This window comes from Tursiops truncatus, chromosome 16 (genome assembly GCF_011762595.2).
Source record: "Tursiops truncatus isolate mTurTru1 chromosome 16, mTurTru1.mat.Y, whole genome shotgun sequence".
Classification (NCBI taxonomy): domain Eukaryota; kingdom Metazoa; phylum Chordata; class Mammalia; order Artiodactyla; family Delphinidae; genus Tursiops; species Tursiops truncatus.
The window spans coordinates 246,624-266,782 of record NC_047049.1 but is presented as its reverse complement, the minus strand read 5'-3'; the positions used below and the strand labels follow the sequence as shown (position 1 = coordinate 266,782).

At 59.9% G+C, this 20,159-nt stretch overlaps 1 protein-coding gene across 3 annotated transcripts; it reads right to left on the bottom strand.

The window, feature by feature from the left end:
- Window positions 1-561: 561 nt before the first annotated feature.
- Window positions 562-20,158, bottom strand: TUBGCP2 (tubulin gamma complex component 2). Of its 3 annotated transcripts, XM_033842521.2 has the most exons (19): window positions 20,027-20,155; window positions 19,616-19,835; window positions 17,272-17,441; window positions 16,237-16,365; window positions 15,400-15,546; window positions 14,365-14,524; window positions 10,818-11,025; window positions 10,437-10,636; window positions 9,997-10,186; window positions 9,274-9,419; window positions 7,649-7,829; window positions 7,083-7,263; window positions 4,686-4,858; window positions 4,408-4,536; window positions 4,015-4,135; window positions 3,360-3,503; window positions 3,111-3,239; window positions 2,286-2,449; window positions 562-823 (listed from the first exon to the last, which is right to left on the bottom strand). In XM_033842521.2, exons 3-19 carry the CDS (start codon window positions 17,419-17,421, stop codon window positions 688-690), a joined length of 2,688 nt encoding a protein of 895 aa, XP_033698412.1. In that variant the 5' UTR covers window positions 17,422-17,441; window positions 19,616-19,835; window positions 20,027-20,155; the 3' UTR covers window positions 562-687. The 3 variants fall into 3 exon arrangements, with proteins under 3 accessions (XP_033698412.1, XP_033698410.1, XP_033698414.1); XM_033842519.2 differs by lacking the exon at window positions 19,616-19,835 and having other exon boundaries at window positions 20,027-20,158; XM_033842523.2 differs by lacking the exon at window positions 19,616-19,835 and having other exon boundaries at window positions 16,237-16,332; window positions 20,027-20,158.
- Between the last annotated feature and the right edge of the window lies 1 nt (window position 20,159).

Below are 20,159 nucleotides of genomic sequence, written 5' to 3'. Positions count from 1 at the left end.
CCGAACTGAATTTTGAAAACGACCCAAGGGAATTCTGCAGGGAAAGGGTAGGGTGGCTGGGAGGGGGGCAGAGCAGCACAAAGGTATTCACCGCAGGCCACACCTGGGGCTGGCCGAGCCACCCACTGCCCATCGGGAGGGGCCGGACAAGGCTGGGCCTAACAGGACAGAGGCCACAGCTTCAGCCGCCGCCCCAGGCAGCTCTTCCATCCTCAGTGGGCGTGTCGGTGACTCACCCCCCAAGCTGCTCCAGCCTCGGGACAAGGGGCTGTGCTGCCCCCTGCTGCCTGGAGCAACGCCCTGCCTGCCGTGAGGGGTTCCTGCTGACCTCAGGGAGCCCAGCCCCACTTCACAGGGACAGGTGTGGACATCAGGCCCAGACCTCGCCCCCACCTGGCACCTTGGTGACTGTCCTGATGTTGTTCAGAGGCCATGTGTTCTCACTTTGTCTGACTTGAAACCAAAAAACTCTTTAAAGGGACTCTGCTCGCTTCAGGAAAGCGCGCAGACAAGCAGACCCTCTCTGGTCTGAGTGCACGAGCCCCAAGAAACGAGAGGAGCTGAGTGCAGACAATTCAACTTTATGTTTAAACAGGACACACACAGCACAAGCGTTCTGGAAACATGTGGTGAGAAACCTCTGAACTCATCCACCTGAGGCTTCAGCTGTGGCAGGAGCGGCTGGCCTCACTGCGCAGTGACAGCGACCCTGGGCGCTGGAGCTGGGGGCCCCCGCGGGTTGGGCACTGGGGGGGCTGCCTTCTGGCTCCTCTCTGCAGACAGGCGCTCCAGCCGCTCTGTGTAGAAGCCGTTGAAGTCGAGCCTGCAAGGGAAGTGGGCAGGGTCCCTGCAGATGCCTCCGTGGCCACACTGGCGATCCCCTTACCACCCCACGGTGAAGGGCATGGGAGGCACTCAAGTCTCCAGCACACGCGCACTCGGACACACATACAGGACCCAGGCGATACTGAGAATAAAGCTTAAAGACACAGGTGAGGGCTTCCCTGGTGGCACAGTGGTTAAGAATCCGCCTGCCAATGCAGGGGACATGGGTTTGAGCCCTGGCCTGGGAAGATCCCACATGCCGTGGAGCAACTAAGCCCGTGCGCCATAACTACTGAGCCTGTGCTCTAGAGCCCGCGAGCCACAACTACTGAGCCCGTGCACCACAACTACTGAGCCTGCGGTCTAGAGCCCGCAAGCCACAACTACTGAAGCCCGTGTGCCACAACTACTGAAGCCCGCGTGCCTAGAGCCCGTGCTCCACAACAAGAGAAGCCACTGCGATGAGAAGCCCGCGCACCGCAATGAAGAGTAGCCCCTGCTCGCCGCAACTAGAAAAAGCCCGCACGTAGCAACGAGGACCCAACGCAGCCACAAAAAAAAAAAAGACACAGGTGAAGTGAGACAAACGTCTCCAGCCCCTGGACACTGGGGCTCTCTGAACCCCGGAGCCCAGGACATTGGAATGCCTGTGGGCAGAACAGGGCAGCCCAATGTTTGGCTGAGCCGGAGGCTACCCAACAGGAGGCTTCCCAGGGCAGGGACAGCCCCCTCCTCACCTGAACTCGCCCCCAAAGGGAGCAGGCCCGCCACGCCCCCTCTGAGGAGCAGGAAACCGCCAGCCCCAGGTCTGCAGGCCCCACCGACCGGCCCTCGGGCCCCGCGCACCCGTCCTCGCTGCTGCACGGTCCTCCCCACGGCCCCCCAGATTCCGCGGACTCCTGCTCGCGTCAGCCCTGCACACTCGCCGCTCCCGGGGTCACGGGAGGTGGACCCCAGGGGGGCACCAACGTGGCCCTCGAGGCGCGGCAGGCTGGGCGAGCGCGGCCCTGACCTTCCATGCGTTCCCCGGGGTCTCCTGACCAGCCGCCAGCAGGAAGGCAGCGCCTCCTCACTGCTCACCTGGAGACAGTGCGACGGCCCGTGGCTGGGGCCAAAGGGCCCTTCCAGTGTCCTGGGTCCTGGCTTGGGGCACAGCGGCCAGTGCAGCTGACCCAGGCCTGGCCCTCGGAACACAGAGAAACGGGGAGAGGGCTGATGGGGCGGCCTGACGTATACCAGTCAACACGGGCACGCAGGTGAGCATGCACACGAACACCCGCACACGTGAACGCCCAGAGGCCACTCCTCCAGCAAGTGGCCAGCGGCGGCACACGGAGGCCAAGGGAGCCTCGGCTGAACACACGCGGCTTCAGTCACACCTGCGCCGAGTGGCGGGAGGGCGCGTGCGCCAGTGGGAGGGCATGGCGGGGCAGGGCGCCGGCGGGGGCCGGTGCACCCACCTGGAGATGACGCTGGCCATGCCGTGCTCGCAGTCGCTGGTGCTGTAGATGCTCAGCCGGGCCAGGAGGTCGAGCAGGTGGGCTGAGAAATTCTTATCGAACTTACTGATGGTGGCCTCGAAGCTGGAGGCCAGCTGCGGAGCGTCCACGTGCTCGGCCAGGCACTGCAAGACATGGCTGTAGTGACTCGGCCGCCCGCCAGCAGCTCAACCCCCTTCTCTCTTCTTTTTTAAATAGAAAAATGTGTCTCGGCAATTCTTCACGTGAAGAAAGGTAAAACGTTAGGCACTGTGAAAACCCCTGAGACGGCAGGACCTAGAGACGCTCCAGGCAGCCGGCCCTGCGGCCCCACCACACGGAGCCAGGAAGGACGTGAACCTCAGGGTTTCCGCATGTGGCTCAGATCTTCCAGCTGACACTGTTTTCTCTTGACCGCCGCTCAGCAAGTGGGGGACCTGGGAGTGCCTGCCCGGGCTCACCCTGCCCCGCCGCACCCCACCCTACAGGACACACACCTGCACCCGCCGAACCACCTGGCCCTTCCGGTTATGGACAGACTTTAATCACAGTGACCGCAGGCCCCTGCGGGGTATCCCCATGGCTCGGGCTTACCACACACCCCCTGAACGACGCAGCCTCACTGCGGGAAGTCGGGAAGGGAGATTCTCCGCGGCTTGTATTTGGAACATACATTTAAGAGCCTTTTTATCAACCAAAGGGAAGACAGGAATGGCGGGCTGTAGCAGCGCTGTGACCCTAATGCTGTGTCCAATCCCAGCGGGACAGAGGAGGGCCTCGGGGACGCCCGCTTGGCCACCCACCCACCTTGCGGGCAAGCTCCTTGCGGGCACGCTCCTCGGCCCGCTCGGCCTCCGTGGGCGGCCCCCGCATCGTGCCGTGCTCCAGTGTCAGGTGGCCCAGCTCGCTATCCAGTTTCATGCTCTGCGTGAACCTCTGGGGGTCGGGAGGAAATGCGCATCAGCCACGAGCAGCCCACTCGAGGAAGCGCAGCCCCCGCGTGGCTGGGACGGTCTGCAGGACTGGCGCCCGCCGCCCAGAGCCCCGGGGGCGCACCTGCATGCAGTTGGTGAACATGACGCACACGGACATGAGCTTGGAGAAGACACGCAGCAGTTCGGGGTTGGTCAGCATGCAGTCCTTCAGGCAGCTGTCCAGGAAGCTGGTGTGGTGTCCCAGCACGTCATCGATGTTGGAGGCCTGGGCGGGAGACACTGTCAGAGCCGCTCTGCTGAGACGACCGCACCAAGGCCCTGACTGGGCTGCTTTGTACGCTCTGTGTTGTTTCCATGTTTTAAACAATCCTGTGGTCTTTTGGGGGAAAACTTCAAAATATCGCTAAAAGGACACACTGAATGTGCCCCAAAAGGTCCAAGGCTTTCGTTCTTAAAGACAGAAAACAAGGAGGAAACACTGCCCGCTTGCACTTTCCGCTCCTGGAATTTGGTGACATGAACTTTTTGGCTGACGGCCCCCAGGGGCCCTGGGATGGGCCTGGATGGGGCGCTGACCCAGAGCCGAGGCTCCGAAGGAACTGCACACTCTTCTGGCAGCCTGAGCCTGGGCCACGCGGTCCTGCGTGCCCTGCCCTCCACTGCTAACACGGCTCTGGCGGCGTCGGGGGAGCCATCGGGGGAGCTGTCGGGTCCGTGCCCCACCTCCGCCTCCCTGACCTCTGACCAGGCGTCGTGACCAGCCGGGCTAAACTCACAGATCTCAGGCTCTTCTCCAGGACGTGCCAGGTCGGCTCCAGCACCTCAAACATCATGTAGTACTGGATGTTCTGGACGAAGTTGAGCATCCGCTGCCGCAGGGTGAAAGCGCCCGCGAACCTGCGCCAGGCGAAGGCGTCAGATACACAGGGCGCCCGCGGGCCCCCAGCACTCGCGAAGTGCCGAGCACCTCTGGGCCTGCAGGCGCTCCCAACCCTGGAGGAGCCGGAGGTCCACGAAGGGCTCTGGCTCAGACACGCCCCACCATCCCACAGTCTAACGGTAGCATGGAACATCAGAGACGTGGAGGCTGCACAGGCCAGCTCCTGGGTCTCCGTTTTCGGGGTGTGGAGAGGAACCACCCTGCTGCACAGGAGCCCCGGAGGACGTACCACTTGGCCGAGTGCAGGGAGTACTGCTTGGCAGTCTTGTTGCTGATCCAGACGTTGCAGAGCTGCCGTTCCACGTGCTTGCAGTAGAACATGTGTCTGAAGAGCATCTGATAGCGGGTCAGGGCTTTCCTGCGAAGAAGGAACAAAGCGGATTCCGACGGACGCCTGGGGGTTGTTGCCGGCACCAGACGTCAAAGGCGAGGCTCACGGGGTGGAGCGTGACCTGAGCAGCCAGTAACCCCCAGTGGCCTAAGCAGGCGCGAGAGCCTGATGCTTACCTGTTAATGATCAGAGACAGGGGCCACTTCACCACGTAGTCGAAGGAGAAGGCCTCCAGGCCGCTCAGCGTGAGTTCGGTGGGGTCAGCGTGGACCATCGCCTTCTCCTGCTTGGTCTCGATGGCGAGGACACGCAGAAGCTGGGTGATGAGGTCGTGAGGCATCAGGTCGATCTGGGGAAAGAGAAACAAAAAAGCATCAGGTCCCAACCCCACCCCGCCCCTACATCACGAAATGGAAAAGCGAGTCCAGGGCCGAGGAATCTCCTCCAGACATGGATTCTAAGTCTGGGAGGCTGGCTTAAAACACCAAACATCTACTGATACACCTTAATTAAAAAACAAAACTGCTTTGAGTCAAAACAGAAAAAGAAGGGTACAGAGAAATTACTTTAAAAGCATCCCTGATGGTATCAAGGAGAAACAAGGGCAAGTGAGAAACCCTGAATCCTGCGAGACTCAGCCCTTCTCCACCACCTGCACAGGCCAGGCGGAGGGAGCACATGGTGAGGACGGCACAGCGGTTCTGGGCAGGGAATGTGGTCCACACACTGCCTCATTCACACCCTTACACGGTGCCACCTATGTGCCAGAGACGTGGGACAATTCCTGTAAACTGATAAGAAACTGGGAGGATAGAGAATGACAGAACCACAATGAAAGACAAACAAGGAAGGATGAAGGAATGAACAGAAATCCACAGATGAGAACTCACGTCACCTGCTGCAGAAGTGGACCCTGAATGGCTGTGCTCCCTCCCACCAGGGCCGCGGCCGACTCAGCGGGCAGCCCAGGCCCGGGGACTGAGCATCAGAGATGTCAGTCCAGTGGAGCGCTGGCCGTGTGCTTTGACCCAAGAATCTGACTTCCCGGATCTTATCCTACAAGAACACTCCTATACCTCACAAGAGACCCCAAAACACATGAAGAGCGAGCTGCCAGAACTGAGAAGGGTCTACGATGACAGTGGGAGGCCTGACACCCTGCTGTCAACAACAGAGACAACCAGGCAAGTCAGAGACGGAACGTGAGCACAGTGAGCTGACTGCCCCTCATGGGACACGGCCCCAAACAGCTAGTGCACACAGAACACTCCCCAGGACAGACCACGTGTGAGGCCACAAAGCAAGACTCAGTAAGGTTAACAAAACTGATATCATGACACGCCCTCTGATTACAACAGGATGAAGTTAGAAATCAGTAAGAGAATAAAGTGAGAAAATTCACAAATAGTGAAAATAAAATATGCTCTTAAAAACAAATGGGTCAAGGAAGAATCACAAGAGAAATTCAAAAACATCTTGATACCAAGGGAAATGAAAACACTATAACCAAAACTGATGGGATGCAGTAAAAGCAGAGCTCAGAAAGAAACTCACAGCAGCAGATGCCCACGTTAAAAAAGAACAATCTAGGGCTTCCCTGGTGGCGCAGTGGTTGAGAGTCTGCCTGCCGAGGCAGGGGACACGGGTTCGTGCCCCGGTCTGGGAGGATCCCACATGCCGCGGAGCGGCTGGGCCCGTGAGCCATGGCCGCTGAGCCTGCGCCCGGAGCCTGTGCTCCACAATGGGAGAGGCCACAACAGTGAGAGGCCCGCGCACCGCAAAGAAAAAGAGAACAATCTCAAGTCAACAATCTAACTTTACAACTTAAGAAACTAGAAAAACAGAAAACTAAACCCGAAGTCAGCAGAAAGAGGAAGATAACGAAGATTAGAGACGAAATAAACAAAACACAGAACAGAGAAACAACAGAGAAAATGGATGAAACCAAGTTAGCTCTCTGAAAGATCAGCAAACTTGATAAGCTTTTAGTTACGTTTGACTAAAAAAAACAGAGAAGACTCATATTACTAAAATCAGAAATGGAAGTGGGGACATTACCGTCAACCTTACAGAAATAAACAGGATTATGAGAACTAATTCCTACACAAATTCCTAAGCACACACAAACTACCAAAACTGACTCAAGAAGAAACAGAAAATTGGAACAGACCTGTAACTGGAGAGGAGACGGAAAAAACAACGAAACCTTCACAACAAAGAAAGCTTCACTGGTGAATTCTACCAAACACTCCAGGAAGAGCTGATACCAACCCTCTCGAAACTCTTCCAGAAATCCGGAAGCGGGAACCCTTCCAGATCAGTGTACGAGGCCAGAGATGCTACAGAAGACTAAAGCCAACATCCCTGCCAGAAACGGATGCAGAGTCCCCCAGAGACCCCGACCCCCCAGTTCAGCAGCCCATGGAGAGGCTCACATACCACGACCCCGAGACGTGTCCCTAACAGAGCCAAGGAAAACCCTGTGAGCATTTCAACCGAGGCAGGAAAAGCACTCCTCAAGGGCTGGCTTCTGCTGTTTCTCTCTCCAAGGTCCCTGGGGGGTGCCTGCTCACCTTGAGGTCGTCTTTGAAGGGGTCGGTGTTGGCGGTGCTCATGCGCAGGGCCAGCTCCAGCAGCGCCTCCAGACGGGTGGGCGTGATGTCGTCCACCGGCTTCTTCAGCTCCTCCTCCGTGAGGTCCATGAAGTGCACGAAAAAGTCGCCCTGGTCCATCAGGAAGTAGCGCTTGATGGACCTGCGGGCAGGAGAGGTGAGAGGCCGTGGACACGAGGATGGCCCAGACCCGCAGAGTGCTCCCTACGAGGGGTGATGGGGGGAGCTGGGCGGAGACTGGGAGGAGGTTCCCATGCCCACAGGTGCCCCGAGTCCACGGGTGCCCACGCCAAGAAATACATTTACGGGGGGAGCAGGGGTCAGCTCCAAATGTGCTGAAATGAACGGCGGGGTCACAGCACTGTGCAGGACATGCTGCCAGAAAGGCACTGGGGACCGCAGACAGGTCCCTGGGAGGGCAGGGGGCCAAGGAGGGGGCTGGCGGCCACAAGGAGGGAGCTGTGCCACCGCAGACGAGGGGACGTGGGCACACACGGCCCTCTGTCGGCCCCTGGGGGCGGGCGCACCTCAGACGGGCCACGAGCTCCTTCTCCTCCGTGAGGAAGTCCAGCAGCACCTTGCTGGCGTAGCTGAAGGCCTTCTCGATCTGCTCCACGTACGCGCGCTCCTTCAGCGTGTAGATGACCTCTTTGGCCACAGGGCAGGTGACGTCACGGCCACACTCTCTGACCACATTCAGATATTTTCCTGGAAAGGGATGGAAACAGTCAGATTACCATGCTTGCTGTATACGTGATAACTCACAGGCCTGAACCCCAGACATCGCAGCCCCAGTGCCGGCCAGAGGCAGGCAAGAGAACCAACCAGCTGAGCACAGTCCCTAACCCCTCGCCCAGAGCAGAGCAGCACAGCTGTCGCCACAAAGGGCTGCAACCTCCTGTGACTTCATACCTGCACTTGCCTCATCAAGGGCACAGGAATAACCTCAGAGAGCCTCACGGGAACCAGACGCTACACCACCTCCCGCCCCGATCTCAGAACCAAAGTGTGAGGCCCTGGCTGGAGCATGTCTCCAGGTAACTCATCCCACATGTGTCTCTCAGTCACGTTCCTGACCGCAAGGAGATGACTAAAAACCCTGCCAGCCCAGCGGGGCACGTGTCCTTTACTGCTTTTCCTGTGCTAGCCTGTGATACTGAGAAATAAGACACTTACCTCTGGTCTTTGTTCTTGGTTCCTGGCACTGAGCTCCTACAACCCTTGGGATTTGGTGGTTCACAAGCCCCTTTCACCCACACCTGAGTTTACACTCGCAAGGTGACTCCTGGCCATCCCTACAGAGCTTCAGGATGGGGGCTGGCGGTCGGAGGAACCAACCACATGATGGGAGAGTGGAACCCTCAGCCCCGTCCCGACATCTGGGGCGGGGGGAGGGGCTGGAGGCTGAGTTAATTCCCAACAGCCCGCGAGCCGATCAGCCGTGCCCTGTCCCGGAACCTGCAGGGAAACCCTGCGGGAAGGGGTTTGGAGAGCTTCTGGGCTGGTGAACGTGTCCACCTGCCAGGAGGGTGGTGCCTGGCACACCCCAGCTCCACGGGGACAGACTCTCCCGTGCTCGGGACCCTTCCACACCTGCCCCATGGACCCCCTCATTGGGCTGCTCATCTGCATCCTTTACAACATCCTCTGTAACAGACCAGCGATCTAGTTAAGTCAAGCGTTTTCCTGAGTCTGGGAGCTGTCATGGCAAACATCAAACCTGAGGAGGGGGTGGTGGGAACCCGATTCATGGCCACACTGCATGGAGTGCAGTGGCCTGGGGACCCGACACTTGTGACCGGCGCCTGGTGGGGGCAGCCTCGAGGGACGGAGCCCTGACCCTGTGGGGCCTGCACTGACCATGGCACATAGTGCCAGAACTGAGTTAAATGGGGAGTCACCCAGCTGGTGTCCACGGGGAGCGGAGAACTGGCTGTTGTGCGGAAACCCACACACGTGCAGTCAGAAGTGCTGGGAGCAGAAAACAGTCTTCCTTTCAGTGGCCACAGAGCTTTAAGAATCACAAAAGGACGGCAAGTCCAGCTCGGGTGGGGGACAGAGTGAGTCCACCGGGCGCCGCCGGCACTGCGGGCGCCTACCCTGGGCAGGTGGGGACACGAGACAGCCCGCCAGGCCCCGCCCCCACGGTCACCTGTGCTGAGCACCTTGCCCGCCATCTTCTGCAGGAAGGACGGGATCTGCCGCTGCACCACGGTGTAGCGCTGCTCCCAGTACCTGTCGTTGTAGTCCTCCTGGATCTTCTCCTTGCGCAGCTCTCGCTCCTCCACCATGAACTCGCTGAAAGGCATGGGCGCTGGTGACGGGCAGATCTCGCCACACAGGCCGCCGCAAACAACGGGAGTCCACGGGGGCCACGGACAGCCTCGCCGCCCTTCATTCTCAGCCACGAGTGAAGATACACCCACTGACGCCCATGGGGCGAGGTGCTCATTACCGGGTGCAGAGGGGACTGAGGTCTGCAGAGCTGGACAGGACGCTGACTCCACTTTACTCCACCCGCCCCCCCCACGGGAACCTCGCGTGTTCTTCCATCTCGAACACGGGCAACAAGACGACACTCCCATCGGGGCCCATGTTCCTGTCACCAGCAGAGCCAGACACCCTGACGCCACCTACGCTTACCGTGGAAGGGCTTCCTTGCCAGGCCCTCATGCTAGATTTTGTCATCTGGGTCGTTAGTAAATTATGTCTAGACAACAGGCTCATTTTTTTAATGTTCCGACGTGTACAACAGATACACGTCAGCATAGAACCCTCCGTGAGCTGATGCGCTTCACGTTGTGCGCTGAGCGTGGCGCCAGCTGAGAAGGGCCCGCAGGCCCCCACCTCACCCCGCTGCCTCCGCGGCCCCTACCTGTATGGGTCGTCGATGATGCCCCTGTAGATCCACTTCTCCAGGATCTCGAAGTAGGGCACGCTGGCGGCCGTGGTGAGGTACAGACACAGCTCCTGAGCCTGGCTGTCGCCCGTGTAGCTGAAGCTGCGGTCGTGCAGGAGGCTCAGGGTCGACCCCCCGACACACTCGCCTTTGTCCACCGAGGTGGCTGCCGGGGGAGAGGACGGCGCTCAGTGCTGAGAGGGCCACTGGGCCACCACGGGCTAGAGCCCCTCCTCAGGGGACAGGCCTTCCTTTTGGGATAAACTCCAACTATAAAGCTGTGGTTTTTGGACGCTCCCGGAGTCTTCCTCCCGCAAACTAATAAAACACAAAGCTGCGCGGCTTTCGCCTCACAAAGTAAGAATCGGAGGACGAGTGCCCTGGCCCAGGGTGTCCCTCCCGCCAGGCCCGCGCACCCAGGGAAGCCAGGATGTCCACGGTACGCATGGCCGGCTGGATGTGGAACCAGAGCTTCTGCAGGGACAGGAGGCCCTGCCTCTGCAGCTGCTCCAGCTGCGTGACCAGGATCAGGTACTCTTTTACCAGTGTTCTCATGGCGGCCGCCAAGGCGTGGTTCACCTGCCCGTACTCGAAGGAGGACTTTTCCTCGACGAACCTGCAAGGAAAGCAGCCCAGAGCACCGGGCGGGTGAGAGCTGTGTCTCAGGAGGGATGGTCGGAGCCTCTTCCCCAACCCCAGAGGGCACCGTGGGCAACGCCTCCCTCCCTCTTCCAGGCCCAGGAGTGAGGCTGCAACTGTCCCCGCAAGGGGCTGAGTGCGCTTTGCTGGGTGCCTACCTGGTCACGGTGGAGTAGCTGGAGGCTGCCGGGAGGACCCTGCTCACCAGCTCCCGGATGGACAGGTCCAGGCTGGGGTCCACGAGGAAGGTGCGGCTCTGCCTCCCCGTGAGGGGCTGGGCGGTGACGTACCTGCCGTCCACACCCACCAGCACGTACAGCAGGTCCTCCACGACGGCTGCCTCCTGGGCGGCCAGGGGCAGTGTGCCTGTGGGCACAGACGCCAGCTGGCCTCGCCTCCCCCAGACCCCCCTCGGCCGCCCCTTGGTGACTCCCTCCAGCGCTGGTGGACCTGAAAGCCAAGGCGATCCCTCGGCTTAGCTGATCCCGTCGGGGCACCACAGGCTGAGATTACACAGCCCGGACCGGCCTATTGGAGCCTTAAAGCAAGTAAAACCCTCCACACGGACATAACCTGCGTGCACTCAAAAGGATGAAGTCGGGAACGACAGAGCTTCTGACATGTGTCGCGCTCGTGACACTCACTACAGCTGGGTGAGCCTGCGTCACTCAGGGAGAAAAAGGTTTCCTCTGAAGCTCTAAAACGCTGATGATTTCTCTCTCGCAGTGCGAGATGGTTCCCTTTGACCCCGATGGACTCAGGACAGTCACAGGCCACAGACCAGGGCTGCCCCCCAAATGCCTCACAGCCCCAGCGGCTCCCCACTTCTTGGTTCTCAGCCCAGATGGCCCTCGGCACCCTCCCGACACTGCTAGGCCAGAGGCAGAACCAGGAAAGAGGCGTCCAAGAGACTGCTGGCGCCCTCTGGGCGCCTGTGTCAGCCCCAGGGCACCCAGAACCGGGGCCTGGCAGCTTGGGATGGGGCGCACCACACGCCCACGCTTACAGAAGCCCCGCTGGCCTTGCACATCCGCGGGTGCACACCTGCCGGTGGAAGCAGGATGGGTCTGAGCCAGTGGCCCCCTGTCCAGGCACACGGATCACTCTGGACTCAGAGCCGCCCCTGAACTTCAGGTGGTTTTCCTCCACGGCTCTGGCAGGTCCGACTACGACCTCAGGACCCCTGAGGGAGGCAGGTCCGGCTGCCTGACCCCCAAGTGCAGGGCTGCTGACCTCTGCACTGCTTACCGCCAACCTTGGCATCTCCCTGGCCAAGGCCCGGCTGAGGCTCTCGGGCTGCAGGCCCCGGGGCAGACGCCACCCAGGCCCCAACCCCTCTCCCCGCCAGCGGGTAGAGCAGAGTGTCGCAGGCTGCGTTATTGTGAGGCAGACCAAGAGACTATGTACAGGACCTTCGGGAGGCACGGCCAGCTTGAGGCCTAGCTCTGAGGGACACAGTGCAGGGGCTGGGATGGGAGGCTGCACAAGCCGCCAGGGTCTCCGCAACTCACTGGGGTGCAGGGCACAGGCCGGACACGCGAAGCCGGCTCTGGGACGACGGAGACGAGCACTGGGGCCGGGCAGGGCAGGGCTCAGGTCTGTACCCTCGTGTAGGGCCACTGGCCACCAAGGTCAAGTTAAAGAAAACCAAAAATCCAATTCTCAGCCACGCCAGCCATCCAATGCCCACCAGCTGCATGTGGCCGGTATATGCACTGGACGAGACAGAAAGTTCTGTGGGACATGCTGAGACCCCAGCTGTTGGGAATGGACAAATGCCCTCGGGCTGAAAGGGCAGGTGGAGGTGGGGCTGGGGCCAGGCTGGCGCAGCGGGAGGGACGCAAACACCACACAGCGAGCAAGAGACGCTGGGGAAGGTTGGAGCCCGTTGTAGACACGCTCAACACACAGATTCTCCCGGACTTCAGGAGAGCGGCGCCAGGGACAGAGCTGGGGTCACACTGGGGACGCCGGATTCCTTCAAACTGATGTGGTCACCCGGGAAGGGGACATTTGGCGAGAGCCAGGAGCACGGCCTGAGGATGCGAGACGAGGTGGGGGGAGGGGTCCCTGGGGGCCGGGGGTCTGCGGCTCAGGACAGCACCTGTGCTGCCCAAACGTCCAGAAAAGCGACTGCGTCCGCAAGACCTGAGCCCGAGGCTCGGGGCCCCATCAGAGGCTGCTGCACGGGAGCTGCACGCGCGGTTAGAAGACGCCCGCGCTCGTGACCTTGGGGACGAGGCCCTGGGTCAGGGCAGGGCCCGTGAGGGCGGGAGGCGCCACGCCGTGTGGCCGTGGATGGGCTGGCCCAGGCGGGCACACGGAGCTGCAGGCCGGCGCGAGGAGGGTCAGCCCAGCTGTGGGTGGGTGGCGGGCAAGTGGGTTGGGGGGGACTGCCTCAACAGGGACTCAGACGGCAAGACGACTAGGGACGGCTGGTGGGGGGGACACCGCGCGGGTGGTGGGGGTGTCCCACAGGGCCGCTGCACATCACCTGAGGAGGCAGGTCCCTCCTGGGTGAGGCTCTGCCGGGGGAGGCCAAGGCACCTGAGCATAGACGGGGCCAGGGGGCCGTGGAGGCTGCATCAGGGCCTGAGGCACTGGGCCGGGGGTGACAGAGGGCAGTAGGGTGACAAGAGGCCTGTGGGATGGGCGTCAATCCCGCCTCCGGAGCCCACGGGGTGCGGCTGCAGAAGGGACATGGGCCAGGCTGCCCATCCGTACAGAGTTCTCCCCGGGAATGGTGTCACTCAAGGCAGCCTCGGAGCCACCCCCATGCGAGGCCCGCCCGCTGTGGCTGCCGTGTGCGAGCAGCCACACAGGAAACCTACACGGGAAACCTTGCACGTCCAAACCGTAAGCGCGTCCTGCCCTGGAGAGCCAGCGCCTGGCCGCCTCCGCTCTGGCCGAGCCTCCCCCGAAGGCGCCTCATGCGGGCCTGGAGCCTCCGCGGCTTCTAACTGGTCCAAGCCTGCACGCGCAACACGGAGACGCCACGACCGCGGGGAATAGACTCCAAAGTCCTCCAGATTCTGCCGCATGTGCAGCGGAGCCCGAGGCGTCTCATCTGCCTGCCCAGCCAGACCCTGGGAATGCCAGGCCCCAGGCCTGCAGACCGGGGCCCCCGCCTGCCCTGCTTCTCGCCCTTGGACGTGGCCCAAGCTCCTCTGATGGCCACAGAGCGGGCGCGGCCACACTCCCCTCCCCAGGCGGGCTCTGCAGGTGCCTCTCTGTGAGCACCGAGTGTTCCCTGCTGCCCCTGCTTCCCGTGTGCCCCGGGAGCCAGAAGGCAAGACGGTGGTCAAACCCACGTCCCCAGATGCCCCACAGTCCATCTGAATGCGACACACATAGGCCGGTGTGGCCAAGGCCGTGTCACCCGTGTAGCAGAATTTACAGCGGCATGACTCACTGCTGGGAAGGCCGACCCGGTGATCCTGCTGTCCCAGGGCTGCCCGAGCCCCGGGACGCAGGCGCTCCTGAAAGCCGGGCAAGAGCCAGCCCAGACGTTGGCACACCACCACCCCCTGCTGACCGGGGACGGGAACATGAAGAACGACGTCCGGCGGGCACTGCTCCTTGCCGCGTGGCCAAGGGCAGCAGAGGGCCCGGGCGATGGCACAACACCGGCCCGCCGTCTCCACAGGGCTCAGCCCTCCCTGCCGCGGCGAGGCCCCTGCGGCCAGAAGTCGGTGCGCCACCTACCGATGGGCACAGCCGCGTCCATGCTCGCGCCTGAGCCCGTCAGGAAGTCCCCGAGCAGCATGGGCCTCTCGTACACCCACGCTGGGAAGACAGGGAGGCGCTGGCCCAAGTTTTTTTTGTTCTGCTTGTCTCGAAGCATCTTTCTCGTGAGTTCCAGAGACTGGTGGGGAGGTTTTTAGAAACAAAAAAGAAAGATACGCCTTCAGTACAAACACTTAAAACCGACACATCCGCGGTACGAAAAAGCAGATCCCTGAGCACACGTGTGAACAGAAACACACGTGTCTGAGCCCATCGCAGTGCAAGGGGCCGGGGACAAGGCAGACGGGGCCCAGCCCCTCATCAGGGTCTGGACTGCACGGGGCCCACAGGTAAAGCTGGCGCTCTCGCACGGAGCAGGCCCACTCCCGGGACCTCCGGGCACAGCTCACCGCTTTTCCCGGTGGCACGAGGTCTAGGCCCGAGCTGCCAGGTGAAAGGAAGGCCCAGTGAGAGTTGGCCGGATAAGGGGCGCCCCTACCCGAGCCCCTCGGGGCTGAGGGACAGAGGGAGATGGCCACTCTGGGTCGGGCAGGGAGCCGTGGTCCCCACGGGTGCCCAGCTTTCAGAGCACTGGCAGGGGGCGAGGGGGCGTCGAGGAGGGGGCAGTGGTGGGAGGACCACATGAGGTGGGGACACAGGACATGCCCAACCCACACCGGCCTGCAGCTCAGACCTCAGGAGGCAGCTCTGAGTGGCTCGAGAGCCAGAGGCAAGACCGTGGGAACACAGAAGGACGGCAGGAGACCAGGGCTGGACACAAAGTCAAAGGCAAGAAGAGTGGCAGGTGAGGGAGATAAAGTATCACCCCAAACCAATTGCCCGGCGTCAGTGAGGGGAGCCGGGATTGCACTGGCCAAGCCTACAGAATGGGCGGGCAGCAGGCGCTGACCCCCGGTGAGTCAGAACCGCCCGCCCGGCGCCCGGAGCTCGTGTCCCAGAGTCAGGCCCCTGCCGGGCCAGAATCCACACCCAGACGCCTCTGCCACACGGTACCTGCTGCCACGTGGGGCCCGTGGCCACGCTGCCCAGTTGCTTCCTCAGCTCCTCCAGCTCCTGCACGGAGATCCTGGAGGCTGCGGCGGGGGCGCCGGCCACGAGTTCCGCTCTGTCCTTGGCGTTCTGCTGTAAATACTGCAGGGTCTGGAAGCACACGGCCCCGGCGTCACGCGGGCCTCACGCTCGGGCCCTCCGCCGGGCACTGCCGCCCCGCCCCACTGACCCCAGCTGCAGCCTCCACGCGGAGGCCGAGAGCAGGGGCCCCGCTCGTCCTGGAGCGGCAGCCTGCTCTCCCGACGCTGCCCGCCACGAGGCGCCATGCCCCCAGATCACGGCAGGTCGGGATCCCAGACCCTGTTCCCAGTGGCTCAGCCTTTTCTCCACGAGACCGGCCTCCCTTGCTGCTCGAGACCACGCCCCTTTATCTGTCCCGGGGCGGTGGCCACCACGCGCCCGGCCACATGCTTCCCCGCTGAACGGACCCTGGGCCTCGTGATGCAAAAGGAAGCGCCAACCAGCCCTGGATGCCCTGGGCCGGGGCTCCTCAGATAGCACGCACTTCCCTCAGTATCACAGGTAACACAGGCTCAGTTTAGCACAGACAAGAGCACGGCCTGGACAATGAAGGTCAAAGGCCCTCTGCCCCAGAGGCCGCTGCTAGCGCTGTGCTCATCTCCACCATGTTGCTTCTGTTCGGGGGCGCGCACCTCAGTGCTACAGGTGTGAAGCCGGGGTGGTTAACGGGGGGCCGCCAGGCGGGACAGCCGTCCATCATCCCCGCAGACGCAGAGAGGCTCTCCTCCTCACACAGCCACCCCCGAGCCCGGCACCCACCTCCCTGTCCTCTGTGAGCTTCGACAGCAGGTACACCAGGGGGTCAAGGTTCCTCGTGTTCTTAGATTTCAGCTCATCATATTTCTTCAGAAAGTCCTCAGGAGTACGAGAAAATTCTGCTATTTTAACCTCAAAAGCACAGACAGAATGATTTAGAGACGATAACTAGGAACTTTAAAAAGCCTTGCAAAAACTAAACCCAAAAGAAGAGTGAAGTTAGGCAGATGGAATAGTCACGTGTCTCTAAACTAAAACGAAGAAAACTCATCAGGATGCTTTGTTAAACTCACCCATATTCTCTTCTGTGGTTTCTTCCACGTTACACTTCCTAAGCCTTAGGTCAGACCATAACCACCTATGTTTTTCCTAATAGTGTATATGCATTCTTTCCATGCACTTAACTCTTTTCCCTCTGGAATCATTATTACACACACGTTCCGGGGCTACGTTTTCTCACTGATTAAAATGCTCCCCTTAAAATAAATTGGACATAACTACGTATCCTAAACTCTCTATTCTGCTCAGTAAGTTTTCTGAATTATCCTTGTGCCATCATTAAGCTGTTAAAATAAATGAAGCCTCATAATGTGTTTTTAAAATAGACTTCTAAATTGTCTTTTACTGAAAACCTATAACTTTGAATTTTACATTATTTGAATTTTTAAAAATCCACTTTGAAGGGATTTCACTGTGGCTAACGCCAGGAGCTTCCTTTTTCACCCATAGGAGAATCTGTGTCACGATGTGAACCGAAATCAGGACCATCTGGGCCTCCCTCCTTATGGGGCACAGGGAGGGCGTGGCTGGGAGTCTGGGTTCCCAGGTCAGGCTGCCAGTCCAACACTCTCCCCGAGCCTTCATTTACTCATCTGTGCAACGGGTGATGGGGAGAAACCAACGGAAGCAGAGCGGAGCAGAGAACGTGGCCCATGAAAAGCATCTGACAGTGTTGTCTGCCAGCGTACCGGCACCGCTGTGGCTGCTCGTCAGAAGGTGGACTTTGTGCCCAGTGCAGCACCGGGGACAGGCACTCACTTTGGCGCTGTGTGCAGACACAGTGGTTGTGACGTACGGGGTCCTATTCTTCTGCAGCAGGTCGATGTAGACCTCGGCCCCGTCCCCTCCGTGCACTCGCAGCAGGCTGAGCAGCTCATTGACGTCGTGGTGAATTCGAAATTCACTCATGATTTTGGCTCTGTGTTCTCCTAAAGGTAAGAGGAGAGCCCTTTATAAATCAAGAGGCTATAAATTAAAAAGTTTTAAAGCAATTGAATTGGCCAACGTCAGGTCTTTGAGAAGCCAAATTGTCACAGAGCCCATCCTGGCCTGAAGGTTCCCCATGAAGACACCACCACAGCCTGCTCCGACCGGCATGTGGGGCCCCTTCCTGGGGAGACTCGCCCTCCTCACCCGCTGCTGGGGTCTGTCATTCTCACTGGGCGCTGTCTCAGTGGGCAGCTCCCATGGGAATCAGTGCTGAGCCCCAGCAGCTCCAGCCAGGTTCCAGGCTCACTCCTCAGCTCGGGGGGGCTGGCACGTGCATACAGAGTGGACGTGGCCCTAAGGCCCGGGCCCCCATTCCTCCTGGGTGACCCCAACCACACGTGGCCCTGGGCCAGCAGGGAGCTGCTCCCCTCAGGTGGCAGACAGCACTTTCTAGTCCCAGCTGTGCAGATACAGTGATCCCAGCCCTCCAGGGACCCTGATCTATACAGGGAGCTCTGCACAGGCCTAAGCCACCGCCCCTCGCGGCTCCCCCTGTGAGGCCCACACCTACAGCTCCAGTTGCCTCCAGCTGTGTGTTCTCTGTGCACTCTGGTAACCAGGATGCTGCCTTTTCTCGCCCAGGCTGGGCTTTGCTAAGACTGCTACACATCTCCTATGTACTTGAGCTGGGTGGGCTTCCCCTTCAGCTCAATCTGCCCTGTCCATCAGATGTTCTAGGGTCTCCCCACTGGATCTCATTTATGGTCAAAACCATAAATGAGATCCCATCAAGAAGACAGTGGTAGCCTGCAAGGGGACCTCTATGCAGATGTCCCCAAAGGGACAGTAGTGGCCTGCAGGGAGACTTCTGTTCTCCCACTGATGACTGGTCCAATTAGCCATTATTATTAAGAGTAAGACAGACAAACACGGGCAATTAGTCATAGATTCAACAAATAAACACGAGCAAGCTTTACACGCTTCACATAAACGTTTCAACACGGCTACGCAGGGTTCATAATTTGGGATCATGAACAACAAAAGACTTGGAAATTACAGGCAAAGTCATTTCTGTATGTGATTTTTCTGAGGAAAGGGTCTTTCAACAGATTCTCAAAGGCTGTGACCCTAAAAAGGTTAGAACGGCTGTGTCAACAGCTCCAGTGAAGACAAGCCATGAGTTAACAGCAGGTGGGGAAGGCTCGGCACACACGCCCACAACGTGGATATTAATTTGTACCTCTACATCCAGAGACTCTAATCCTGAGTGATGGAAAACAAGTTCCCCACATACAAATATCACAGTCACCTACGTAAACGTCAAATACCGGCCAGAGGCAGGGTGTCTCCAAACACGAAAGCAGAACAGTTAAGTGTGAGCTGGTGTGGAACTCGCCAGCATGCACACATTTTACACCAGGAGGCGCTCACGGTGACCACAGTCATGGGCACGGGGCCTGGGCTGCGGGATCCCAGGCAGCCTGAGCCCTGACTTGGTGCTTCCAGGCTGTAGGGCCCTGGACAAGGAGCCTGTCCTCTGTAAGCTTTCTCTGAAAAGGGGCGAGTACTAGACCCTGCCCACGAAGCTGTTGTGGAGATTAAATATAGCACCTAAGGGCCTGCACTGTTGTTATCAGAAAAGCAGAAAGAAACTTTGCTATTGCTACACGTGGCCAACCACCTGGAAACACCCGCTGTTACCCGAGAAATGGAAAACTGGAACTGAACCACTGCCAGCATCCTCAACTATCACCTTCTAATTAGTCACAGAGCGGCTGAATGAGGCACTGCGAACTACAAACAGAAAAGACAGCACGGAGCTCTCCCACTGATGGCCTCTTCCATTCCAAGGGCAACTGCTTTTACCCACATTCTACGAGGTTTCCAAGGACCGCGGGGTGTTCTCTAACAGCTGGACTGAGGACCACTTTGGCCACCTAGGCGGCATGGACACTGCATTTGCCATCTCTCCACCAGTCACAAGTGGGTGGACAGGGCTCTTCAGAAGAAAGATCATTTAAGTAAATGCTTATTTAGAAACTATCTTCGTGAACCTTGACATCTGTGGTAGAAACAAGCGCAGACATTCCACATCACAAGTATTAATACTACAAGGAGCCTGCTGTTCCACGCGGATGTGGGGAACCATTCCTGCAAGATCTGTGGCTCTCACCTGCAGGTAGCACCTCCCCAGCTCAGCTGATCTTTTTAATGCTCCCTTGGGCTTCACCCTACTGGTCGCCACCAACGGGCCCACAGACCCCAGTGATTGAGGGTGAGCTGCCGTGGGGCCGCGGGACCGGCACAACAAATCGCGAATTTCCCAAAGACCACTCGGGCTCCAGTCTGCGAACTGGTCTGGAGACAAGGATGGTCCAGAGGCCGCGGTAGCCCTTCAGGTGGGAGACAAGGCGGGGGGGTGTGGGAGGGGGGCCGAGGGTGATCGCAACGAGGACGGGAGGGAGGAGGGAGGGAGGGAGCCTCTACAGCCAGGAGCCTGTGCTGCTCGGGGCCGGGAAAGGGACCCGAACCATCGGCTGGACGCGCGAGGCCAGCTCCGCATAGAAGCCGCCCCGGGACTCACCGCAGGGGCGCGCCCGGCCCGAGCCCGCCAAGCCCGTCAAGCCCGCAGGGCAGCCCCGCCGGCGGCGGAAGTGGCGCTCTACGTCACGTCCGGCCCCGCCCCGGCCGGCTGGCGGACGGTGGCCGACAGGCCG